Source organism: Chiloscyllium punctatum, chromosome 8 (genome assembly GCF_047496795.1).
Source record: "Chiloscyllium punctatum isolate Juve2018m chromosome 8, sChiPun1.3, whole genome shotgun sequence".
Lineage (NCBI taxonomy): Eukaryota > Metazoa > Chordata > Chondrichthyes > Orectolobiformes > Hemiscylliidae > Chiloscyllium > Chiloscyllium punctatum.
The window spans coordinates 106,868,786-106,882,021 of record NC_092746.1 but is presented as its reverse complement, the minus strand read 5'-3'; the positions used below and the strand labels follow the sequence as shown (position 1 = coordinate 106,882,021).

Genomic DNA, 13,236 nt, shown 5'->3' with positions numbered 1-13,236 from the left:
TTTCACTTGAGAAAAATGAATGCAAAAAAATACCAAGTTTTGATCTCTTGCTTCTTACACCATCCAATTCTTGCTCAAGTTCGTCAGAATCATATTTCAAATAGGATGTCATATAAGCACCTAAGGGAAGAGAGAAAAGTGTATGATATTTTTGCTGTTATACTTTTTCTCTATATTTCAATGTATGATTGTATTTAATTATCCATTCCTTGATTTCTGATAGCAATGGAAAGGTAACTGCTACCAATGGAAAGGTAACTGCTATTCCTCAAACAATTCTGGCTTCACTGAAAAGATGACAGCTTCACCTGGTCAGTCCCCTGTTCACATATTATTAGTTTTCACAAAATTGCTCAATAGATGATAAATATGCCACATAACATTAAATGCAACTACTACAAAATTAAAAGCTCCCTTTCTAAATAGATTTGTGGTAGCTAGATGTTAGTTCAATTTCATCCTTTTTATACTACATTCATTGTAACAACTCAAAGTTAAGGATGTAATTTTAACACTAACAAAAAGCTGAAGAAGCCACGATTTATGATGTAGTAACAGCATGTATTCAAAGAACTATATTTCGTATCCAGACATGAAACAGACAATTGCAAAGGTAACAAGCCATTACTGAGTTTTACTCCATGAATCAACGTACGCAATAGTCATATCAGAACTGGATGTAGGTTTGCTTGCTGAGCTGGAAGGTTCGTTTTCAGACATTTCATCACCATACAAGGTAACATCATCAATGAGTCTCTGGATGAAGCGCTGGCGCCATGGCCTGCTTTCTATTTATGTGTTTAGATTTCCTTGGGTTGGTGACATTTCCTGTGGTGTCATTTCCTGTTCTTTTTCTCAGGGGGTGGTAAATGGGATTCAAGTCAATGTGCTTGTTGATAGAGTTCTGGTTGGAATGCCATGCTTCTAGGAATTCTTGTGTCTCTCTCTGTTTGGCTTGTCCTCGGATGGATGTCTTGTCTGAATCGAAGCGGTGTCTTTCCTCATCTGTATGCATGGATACTAGTGAGAGTGGATCATGTCTTTTTGTGGCTAGTTGATGTTCATGTGTCCTAGTGGCTAGTTTTCTGTCTGTTTGTCCAATGCCATTTTAGAAAAATTGAACTTTTAGTTAAAACTTCATGAATAATCATTGTACAAGTTTAAGATTTTCTCCTCGCAGGAAAATGCAGTTTCATCTAGAATTACACAGGTAAAGGAATCATTCTCAAACTCTGATAAGGTCCATAATATAATAAAAATCACATTAATGAACAGTGAGAAATAGCTCCATCATATTCCTGTTATGTGAAACTGAAACAAGATGGTTTCAAGAGGGAAGATATACTAAAAGCTAGCCAAAAGGTACCTGGTAACAGCTACAGCCAATTATCAAACTATATAGCCTGTGACAGTCAGACAGCATTTGTAAAGAGGACTTCTGTCAGCTTTCATGGCTAGCCAGGCTTCACAGACTCCAGATTACAAACGGTGGATGAACCTCCACAAGTGGACTCGCAACAAGACCTGAGGGAGTGGATCGTGTGAAGTACAGTTCAATGGAATGGATAATGGATAAGCTGGACAAGCTCATTGCCCTAATCTTAAGGGTTTTTTAAAAAAAAAAATTCTGAAGTTTACAATCCAAATCAGTCCCGTTTTCGCTTAATTGGTTCGGTCTTGCTCTAAACTTCGTTAGACATCACCCCTGTCAAAATACTCAAAGTTGGTCTAGTTACCTAAACAATTTTAATTCTCTGCCCTAATGTAATTAATTCTGGTCTCTTTAAGCAAAATATATATATTACCTATTAACACTACAGAGTTGTTGATTTGATTATCTTAAAACAAAGAAATTAACCATATATTGTCGGCATCTTGAGACACACGAAGCTATGTGCATTCGCTGACTTTTTTCTCAATAAATTTGATTAACAGAGACAATATAACTCCCTAGAATAGGTTCAAACACTTGTGCCCTCTTTTAGGGCATTTTATAATGCAAACAGAAAACTTTTAAAAGGTCATGTACACAAGCAACACCCAGTGCCAGAGGACTCATAAATGGCGCTGAACATTGTGCAATCATTGGTGAACACCCCCACTTCTGATAAGAAGAAGAAGAGGTCATTGATGAAGCAACCGAAAATAGTTTGGCCGATGATACTGGCCTCTTTAGGGGGACAGTAATAGTTTCCCTATCACTGGACTGATGGGCCCAGGTTTAGGTCCCACTGCTCGAGAGGTGTGTAATAAAAACTCAGAATAGATTAAAAAATATCTAACCCAAAGCGATCACATCTGATCTCTGAAGGTAACCAGGATCAAACCTAGTACTTGGATGGGAGACTGCCTGGGAATACCAGGTGCAGTAGCTTCAGAGTCCTCTTGTGGCACAGTGTAATGTCCCTACATCTGGAGGCCCAGGTTCACGTTCCACATGCTCCAGGGATGTGCAGTTACATTTTTAACAAGCTGATTAGAAAAATCGGTCAAATAACTTTTTATTCTTAAAATTAACCTTTGAAATGTGCAGAGATGGCCTGGAGTGGAGATGACTGACCCATATAAGCTACTAGTAAGATGGCAGCAGAGTATTGCTTCTGAGCCTCTGGCTTGACTGCTCTGTCCGCTTTTCTCTTTTGTTTCTTTTCTTTTATTAATCTCTTTTCTCATGTTTCTTTTCTTCTCTTTTATTTTACTTATCTCTTGTTGAAGAGCTCGGTCACAGCAATGGCCACAGTGGGGGTGAGTGCACTCAGTGCGGACTTGAGTTGGCCCAGCGCATTCATGGGGGCAAAGGAGGTAGGTTTGGGCCCAATGTGAGACCTGGCAGCATCAGCAGTGGCTGCATTGGTAAGATGGGCCCAAAGCAGACTCGTGGCAGCAGCGGAGTCAAGTTTGGGCCAGTGCCGTACCTGGCGGCATTGGTGGCAAAATCCATTGAGGACTCAGTGACAAGGGTGCCAGTGGAAGTGAGATGGCACTGAAGAGTGGCGAAATTTGTTCCAGTGGCAAAAGGTGCAGCAAATGGGGCTCATGACAAGCCACCTGGCCCAAGGCAGACCACTTAACAAGGACTGGAAATCTGAACACTTCTCTATTTTTCTGCCTTTGTTGTCTATGTTTTGGCTTACTTTGCTGAGTTTTAAGATGGTGCCACAGATGACAACACGACACAACACTTTTCACAGTAGTTTGTAACAAAATGCATGTGACAATAAATAAATCAACAACCACAATCTTTGCAGTCGTTATAACTCAAACCAAGAATTTTTCCTTAATTCTCACTGACTTTGGTTTACTATGGCGATTAGATATCACAGCCACGCAAATGCAACCTTGATGTCTACGGTAATCACTTGCATCTCCCCACCAAAGTTCAGCTCTTTTGTCCATGTTTAAACCAAGGCCATAACGAGATCAGGAGCTGAGTGGGCCTGACAGAAACCAAACTGAGCATCAGTGAGGAGCTTATTGCTCAGGAACTTCTAATTGACAGCACTGTCGATGACCCCTTCCACACCTTACTGAAGGCTGAGAACATACTGCTGCAGCAATAATTGGCAAGGTTGGATTTCTCCTTTTCACATTCAGAACATACCAAGACTCTCCCACTGGGAGCTGTAACCTCCCCACATCAACCCTGGCAAGCTGAGAAGAATCTTACTTATTTCAATAAGGTCTCCTCTCATTCTTCTGATCTCCAATGAGTACAGACCTAATCTACAGAAATTCCCCTTATCAGGAAACCCCTCCACATGAGGGACCAACCTACTGAACCTTCTTGCAACTGACTTTTATGTACATCTTTGGTTAGATGAGACGACCAAAACTGTTCACAGTACTCCAATTGTGGTCTAACACCTTTGCATAGCTTTGGCAGGACTTCCTTAGTCTTAAACACCATTCTCTTTGAAATGAAAGCCAACATTCCACTAAATTTCCCTTATCACTTGTTGAACCTTGTGTAATTCGTGCCAGGGACTCCAACTTCCTTTGTGCAGCAGCTTTCTGTTGTCCTTCTCCATTCTGTCAAAGTGCATAACTTCACATTTTCCCCATTATATTCTATCTGCCAAGTTTTTGTCCATTCACTTAACCTGTCTATATGCCTCTGTAGACTGCATGTCCTTGCTCTCCTGCCTATTTTTGTGTCATCCACAGACTCCGCGAGAGTACATTCACTTCCCTCATCCAAGGCATTAATATATACTGTAAGTGATTATGGCCCTAGCACTGATCATTGTGGCACTCCACTAGTAATAGCTCTGTAATGATGCTGCTGAACCATATTTAGCAATAGATATTGAAAGCCTACACTAAGAGTACATTCTTTGCCTTGGCCATCATCAGTGCTGCTTCTAATATAGAATAATACTGATTCATTACATGGTTTGTGTTTTTTTTTGTTTTCGGGGGTGGGGGGGAACAGAGACAGAGAGTGAGAGACACTTGTTAGTCTGGCACCATGACACTTAGTCGACTCCAGGGTCAATACCGAGTACTCCCAGGACACCAGCTGCCTGACTGTATACCACTGTGTTGCCATGTCCATTGATTTTATTCCACCAGCCTGGCTGTATACCTTTGGGTCACTATTTCTACTGGTTCTGTCCTACTGATTGGACAAGACATACCCAGGTATGGAAATGGTATTATCTGGGACACTGTGTATAAGGTGTGATTCCAAGAGTATGGTTAAGTCTGGTTGTTCCTGGATTAGGCGAAAAGAAAGCTCTCCCAATTTTAGCAAGAGCTCTCAGTTGTTAGGAAAGAGGATTTCGAAGGGCAATTGGGACTGGACTTGCCATGATCATTTCCGATGCCTAATCAATGCCAGATAGTTCATCTGGTTCCTTTTCTTTCCTGAAACTTTTTATATCAATTAGATACAACCGAGTGGCTTGTTCTCACCTTTAGTTAGGAGTCAATCATATTGCATTGAACTTCTTGTCAGATGTGGGAATTTAAAGAGAGTTTAAGGGTTACTGCGGATTATATCTGCCATATATACTGTTGGATGCGAATCTTATCAGATCGAGTGGATCGGTTGGCGAGACAGATAGAAGCGATGAGGAATTTGCAACAGCAACAGTATGTGATGGATGGTAGTTATAGGAAGGGGGGAAAGTCTCAGATACAGTCACGTAGATGGGTTAACTCCAGGAAGGGTGAGAGAGGTAAGCAGCTAGTGCAGGAGTCTTTTGTGGATATACCCATTTCAAACAGGTATGCTGTTTTGGAAAATGTAGGGGGTGATGGATTCTCAGGGGAACGTAGCACAAACAGCCAAGTTTCTGGTATTGAGACTGGCTCTAATGCAACGAGGTGTACATCAGCTTCCAAGAGATCAATTGTGTGAGGGGATTCTCTAATCCGAGGTACAGACAGACATTTCTGTGGCCAGCAGAGAAAAAGCAGAATGGTGTGTTGCTTCCCTGGTGCCAGGATCAAGGATGTCTCAGAGAGGGTGCAGAATGTTCTCACGGGGAGAGGGGGCAGCAAGAGGTCATTGTCCACATTGGAACCAACGATATAGGAAGGGAAAAGATTGAGATTCTGAAGGGAGATTACTGAGAGTTAGGCAGAAATTTAAAAAGGAGGTCCTCAAGGGGAGTAATATCTGGATTACTCCCAGTTCTACAAGCTAGTGAGGGCATGAATAGGAAGATAGAGCAGATGAATGCATGGCTGAGGAGCTGGTGTATAGGAGAAGGATTCACATGTTTGGATCATTGGAATCTCTTTTGGGGTAGAAGTGACCCGTACAAGAAGGACGGATTGCACCTAAATTGGAAGGGGACTAATATACTGACAGGGAAATTTGCTCAAACTGCTTGGGAGGATTTAAGCTAGCAAGGTGGTGGGGGGACCCAGGGAGATAGTGAGGAAAGAGATCGATCTGAGACGGTTACAACTGAGAACAGAAGTGAGTCAAACGGTCAGGACAGGCAGGGACAAGGTAGGACTAATTAATTAAACTGCATTTATTTCAATGCAAGGGGCCTAACAGGGAAGGCAGATGAACTCAGGGCATGGTTAGGATAATGGGACTGGGATATCATAGCAATTACGGAAACATGGTTCAGGGATGGGCAGGATTGGCAGCTTAATGTTCCAGGATACAAATGCTACAGGAAGGATAGAAAGGGAGGCAAGAGAGGAGGGGGAGTGACATTTTTGATAAGGGATGGCATTACAGCTGTACTGAGAGAGGATATTCCCGGAAATACATTCAGGGAAGTTATTTGGATGGAACTGAAAGAAAGGGATGATCACCTTATTGGGATTGTATTATAGACTCCCAAATAGTCAGAGGGAAATTGAGAAACAAATTTGTAAGGAGATCTCAGCTATCTGCAAGAATAATCGGGTAGTTATGGTAGGGGATTTTAACTTTCCAAACATCGACTGGGACTGCCATAGTGTTAAGGGTTTAGATGGAGAGGAATTTGTTAAGTGCGTACAAGACAATTTTCTGATTCAGTATGTGGATGTACCTACGAGAGAAGGTGCAAAACTTGACCTACTCTTGGGAAATAAGGTAGGGCAGGTGACTGAGGTGTCAGTGGGGGAGCACTTTGGAGCCAGTGACCATAATTCTATTTGTTTTAAAATAGTGATGGAAAAGGATAGACCAGATCTAAAAGTTGAAGTTCTAAATTGGAGAAAGGCCAATTTTGACAGTATTAGGCAAGAATTTTCAAAAGCTGATTGGAGGCAGATGTTCGCAGGTAAAGGGACGGCTGGAAAATGGGAAGCCTTCAGAAATGAGATAACAAGAATCCAGAGGAAGTATATTCCTGTCAGGGTGAAAGGGAACGCTGGTAGGTATAGGGAATGCTGGATGACTAAAGAAATTGAGGGTTTGGTTAAGAAAAAGAAGGAAGCATATGTCAGGTGTAGACAGGATAGATAGAGTGAATCCTTAGAAGAGCATAAAGGAATTAGGAGTATACTTAAGAGGGAAATCAGGAGGGCAAAAAGGGGACATGAGATAGCTTTGGCAAATAGAATTATGGAGAATCCACAGGGCTTTTACAAATATATTAAGGACAAAAGGGCAACTAGGGAGAGAATAGGGCCCTCAAAGATCAGCAAGGCGGCCTTTGTGTTGAGCCACTGAAAATGGGGGAAGATACTAAAGGAATATTTTGCATCAGTATTTACTGTGGAAAAGGATATGGAAGATACAGACTGTAGGGAAATAGATAGTGACATCTTGCAAAATGTCCAGATTACAGAGGAGGAAGTGCTGGATGTCTTGAAACAGTTAAAGGTGGATAAATTCCCAGGACCTGATCAGGTGTACCCGAGAACTCTGTGGGAAGCTAGAGAAGTGATTGCTGGGCCTCTTGCTGAGATATTTGTATCATCGATAGTCACAGGTGAGGTGCTGGAAGACTGGAGGTTGGCAAACGTGGTGCTACTGTTTAAGAAGGGCGGTAAAGATAAGCCAGGGAAATATAGACCGGTGAGCTTGAGCTTGGTGGTGGGCAAGTTGTTGGAGGTAATCCTAAGGAACAGGACGTACATGAATTTGGAAAGGCAAGGACTGATTAGGGATAGTCAACATGGCTTTGTGCATGGGAAATCATGTCTCACAAACTTGATTGAGTTTTTTGAAGAAGTAACAAGTAAGATTGATGAGGGAAGAGCAGTAGATGTGATCTATATGGTCTTCAGAAAGGCATTCGACAAGGTTCCCCATGGGAGACTGATTAGCAAGGTTAGATCTCATGGAATACAGGGAGAACTAGCTATTTGGATACAGAACTGGCTCAAAGGTAGAAGACAGAGGGTGGTGGTGGAGGGTTGTTTTTCAGACTGGAGGCCTGTGACCAGTGGAGTGCTACAAGGATCGGTTTTGGGCCCTTTACTTTTTGTCATTTACATAAATGATTTGGATGCGAGCATAAGAGGTACAGTTAGAAAGTTTGCAGATGACACCAAAATTGGAGGTGTAGTGGACAGCGAAGAGGGTTACCCCAGATTACAACAGGATCTGGAACAGATGGGCCAATGGGCTGAGGTGGCAGATGGAGTTTAATTCAGATAAATGCAAGGTGCTGCATTTTGGGAAAGCAAATGTTAGCAGGACTTATACACTTAATGGTAAGGTCCTAGGGAGTGTTGATGAACAAAGAGACCTTGCAGTGCAGGTTCATAGCTCCTTGAAAGTGGAGTAGATAGGATAATGAAGGTGGCGTTTGGTTTGCTTTCCTTTATTGGTCAGAGTACTGAGTACAGGAGTTGAGAGGTCATGTTGCAGCTGTACAGGACATTGGTTAGGCCACTGTTGGAATATTGCAGGCAATTCTGGTCTCCTTCCTATCAGAAAGTTGTTATGAAACTTGAAAGGGTTCAGAAAAGATTTACAAGGATGTTGCCAGGGTTGGTGGATCAGAGCTACAGGGAGAGGCTGAACAGGCTGGGGCTGTTTTCCCTGGAGCGTCGGAGGCTGAGGGGTGACCTTGTAGAGGTTTACAAAATTATGAGGGGCATGGATAGGATAAATAGACAAAGTCTTTTCCCTGGGGTCGGGGAGTCCAGAACTAGAGGGCATAGGTTTAGGGTGAGAGGGGAAAGATATAAAAGAGACCTTATGGGCAACATTTTCATGCAGAGGGTGGTACGTGTATGGAATGAGCTTCCAGAGGATGTGGTGGAGGCTGGTACAATTGCAACATTTAAGAGGCATTTGGATGGGTATATGAATAGGAAGGGTTTGGTGGGATAAGGGCCGGGTGCTGGCAGGTGGGACTAGATTGGGTTGGGATATCTGGTCGGCATGGACGAGTTGGACTGAAGGGTCTGTTTCTATGCTGTACATCTCTATGACTCTAATCCTAAACCACCTGCTGTGGGGAGAAACATTTATACTCCCATTCCAATTCGTTCTTTTGCAAATCAGTGCGTGCAAGTCTGTGCTCTCTTGTCTTTGATCAGCATATAAGCAGGAACTGGTTCTCCCTGCCTGCCCAGAACTTGTCTGATTTTGAATACATCAATCGGCTCTCCCCTCAGCTTTCTCCTCTCCAAGGAGAACAGTCATGATTTCTCCAATCCATTTTCATAATGGTGATTTCTCATGCCTCGAACTATCCTTGTAAACATTTTTGCACGGTCTCCGAAGCATTTATACATTTCCTAAAGTGTGGCACACAGAACAATACACAATATGCCAGCTGAGGTCTAACCAATGTCTTATGCATCTTCAGCATAACCTCCCTGTCCTTGTACTTTAACCCACAATAAATAAAATCTTGGATACCATATGTTTTATTAATCACTCTCCATCTGTCCTACAACCTTTAATGACTTATACAGACTTAGCCTTTATTTTATATAATAGAGCACTGCAAGCATAACCTTTTATTTTATACTGTCTTTCAAAATATATCACCTCATATTTCTCCTCATTGAACTTCATGTACCAACTACCTGCCACTTCACAAATTAGTCGACATCATTTTGATGATCTACATAGTCATCCTCTCAGTTAACAACGCTTGCATCACAAAATTTGAAATTGTCCCCTCCACTCCAAGATCTAGGTCTTGATATAAATCAAGATAAGCAAAAGTTCTGTTATCAAATCCTTACGAATTACACTGCGCTTGTGCCTTTTCAAAGTCCATGTAAATTACATCAACTGCATTATCCTTATCAATCCTCTCCTTTACTTCTTTAAAGAACTCTGATTCACAATAGACAACAGTTATTATGATTCTAAGTACTGCAGCACATATTGTATTATAAGCATTATAGTGGAAGAAAGCTATTCATTTTACATATTTTGACAAATATCTTGCAAGTCACAGAAGATAATGAATTAAAAGAGATAACCATATACAGAAAATCAGCATCCAACTTCTCTACTTTTTACTTACACAGCCTGCCCTAAACGTGTAGTGAATTAACACAACAAATGGTAGGATTAGCGTCTCTTACTTCTGCCAGCCATAAGGATCCTGTCAAATCAGCTTGGACGATTTCCACCAAGTGCCAACTGGCCACAAGCCCACAACTTGGCAAATGTAAGACAGGAAGCACAACATATCATGCTAGATTAAGACAAAGGTAACCAAAATTGACTGAATTGCTCCTGTTGAATTATTAATACTTTTACTACAAGACTGCTATAGACAGTAATCCTACTTTTTCACAACTAACTTAATGCAGCATTCTAAAGATTAGGATAGCACCAATGATGTATTAGAATATTTCTACCTTTGATTTCAAACACTTGTCAGAGCTCAAAAGGAAGTGTTATAATGAAGATTAAAACAGTTCCTTTCAAACTCATAACCATCACCTAGAAGGACAAGGAATGAAGTTGCATGAGAATACCACCACCTACATGTTCCCCTCCAAGGGGCATTCAATCCTGATTCGAAACAATATCATTTTCCTTTGCTACCGCTGGTAGAACATTCTGGTACTCTTTCTAATAGCACTGTGGCTGCACAGATTTGTTAAATGCTGCAGCAATTCAAGGAAGCAGCTGACCACGAGCCTTTCAAGGACAATCAAGAAAGGACAATAAATATGGGCCCAGCCAGCAATGCCCACATCCCTTGAATGAATAAAAAAAATTAAATACTATTATTTTTATTAACCCAAATATATAGAAAGTACATGCTGGAAGAGAAATAATAGAAAGCATAGTTATCTGATCCTCCAGTTAGAAGTTTTAAAAAATATGTTAAGACCATTGGACCATAAGACATAGGTCCAGAAGTAGGCCATTCAGCCCATTGAGTCTGCTCTGCCTCTGAGATCATGGTTGATCTACTAACTCTCAACTCCACTTTTCTGCCTTTTCCCATTATGCCTCCATTCCCTTACAGACTAAAAACCTGTTTATCTCAGCCTTGGTTATAATTAAATGAACCAGCCTCAACCGTCCTGTGCAGTAAAGAAAATTCACAGATTAAGTGCCTAATGAGATACGAAATCGTTCCTCATCTCTGCCTTTAATGTGTGACCACTTATTTTGAGAATATGCCCAAGGTCCTAGACTCTCCCAAAAGACTCTCTCTCACATCTACCTTGTCAAGTCTGCTAAGAATTTTGTATGCTTCAGTAAGGTCACTTCTCATTCTTCTACATTCTACAATGAGTACAGACTCAACATACATAACCTCCCTTCATAAAAGTCTAATATTAATCTATGTTTTAGCAAAACCTTTTATGCATTTATACTGCATTCCTTTCGAAATAAAGACCAACATTCATTTGCCTTCTGTATTACCTGAACTTGGCCAGCTTTTTGTGATTAATAGACAAGGACTCCCAAACCCCTGTGTGCTGCAGTTTCTGCAGTCTTTCTTAAATAATATTCAGGTCCTTCCTTCTTCTTGTGCACTTTTGCAATCTCACATTATATTCCATCTACCAAAGACACACTGTCATCCTCACCACTTTCCTTCCCACCTATTTGTGTCATTCGTAAACTTGGTTATAGTACTTCCACAAATATTGTAAATAATTGCAGCCCCGTAACTGATCCCCGCAACTGCATGGAATGTGATCTCAGTATCCGCAATGCACCCAGAGCCCAAACCATAGATGTATGCACGTACTGCATGGGTCTGGACAGAGCAAACAAAGCTGCACTCTTTTTAAAAAAAAGCAGCACTACACAACTAAATCTTACAACACAACAGGCTTCAATTAACTTACCTAAACTAATGAGATTTTCTGAAAGTACAAATAGAACAAAGACAGTTCAGGGGAAGCGAAAGTTCTGACATTTTGTGACAAGTTTCCAGTAAAGTACATATCATCACTGAATAAAATAAATAAATGGCTGCTGGGGACTGGGGTTAAAAATAAACCCAATTGTGCTAGAATTCACAGCTTTCCAACTTCATAAGTTTTATAAGTGAAGTCTAACAATCCCTTACTTCAAAAATTACAAATCATTTCAAACACACTCAAAACTCAAATGTCAGAAATGCAGTCAACCAACAAATTCGTAGAATTCACTTGTCTGGGCATGTTCAGCTATTTAATGCTCACAATCAAAACCACTGCACAGTTCATTTAAAATCACTTAACAGTTTAATTTTGTTATCTGCCTAGTTCTGAGACACAGATTCAGTTGCTCAAAGAAAAGCATCCAAGTGGTTAGATTGCTGACAGCCCCAGGCAACTGGCAGATCGACACCAATTAGTTCACTCCTAACACTGTAACTGGCATAAAGTACAACAACCTTTCATCTTCATTGAATAGGTAATGAAAATTAAATGTCTTTGATCAAGTAAGTGTTTTTGATCCCACCACACCCAGTGCTTCTTGAACTCTGGGAGAACTGATAGCTATAAGCAGGGGTAAAAAAACATTCTTGTAATTAGAAATGTCTATCATACAGGATAAATCACATTATTGTCCAACCTATTGAACATATATAACATTTTTGACAATTTCAATGTATGTCTCAGAAGCAAGAGGATAAACAAGTCACCACAGCTTAGTCTACAATGTCATATACAAGTTCAGGCCACTGAGGCTTCAAACAGAGAGAAGCTGAACATCTCAATAAATAGTTAATTGTCACTAGATAGCATTGTAGCTCACTCTGGCGAATGAATCAATCTACTCTCGCGACATGCTGTCATAATGGAATCATACAAAGATTGAACACCATTTGGTCCATCATGCCTGACCCAGCTCTCAGTGAAAACCTTTCAATTAGTTGCACTTTCCCAGCTTTTCCCCATAAGCCTGAAAACATTTTCTCTAAAGATCATTACCCAATTCCCCTTTTGAAAGCAACGATTGAATTTGCCTCCACCATGAAATCAGTGAATTCCAAATCCAAGTCACTTAATGCATTAAAGAAATTATCATATCACTTCCAGCTGTTTTTGTAATTACCTTAAATCTGAATCCTCCGGTTGTCAACCCCTCCACTAATGGGAATGATCTCTTGCCATCTACTCTGTCCAGATCTCTTATGACTTCAAATACACCATCAAATTTCCTCTCAACCTTCTTTTCTACAAGGAGTCCACAAGAGCCTTCACTAGATTAACAATGAAGATGTGATTTGAACCAAAGTGTATCTTCAAAAATAATATGTCTATCAACCCGTTCATACATACTAGTGACATCACCAAGGCAGGTGGGATTTGAACCCAGACTTTCTGGCCCAAAAGTAAAGACATCGCACACTGCACCACAAGACGCAAGTGTAACTTTATAGGTGTATCATTTGAGAAAATATT

At 40.9% G+C, this 13,236-nt stretch overlaps 1 protein-coding gene across 4 annotated transcripts in view; it reads right to left on the bottom strand.

The window, feature by feature from the left end:
* The window catches only part of lmbr1 (limb development membrane protein 1), a 262,815-nt gene that overhangs the window by 68,763 nt on the left and 180,816 nt on the right, over nt 1–13,236 (bottom strand). For all 4 annotated transcript variants that reach the window (XM_072576218.1, XM_072576217.1, XM_072576220.1 and 1 more), the window contains one exon: nt 34–120. In XM_072576218.1, coding sequence (XP_072432319.1) covers nt 34–120 — 87 coding nt within the window. The remainder of the gene's footprint in view (nt 1–33; nt 121–13,236) is intronic.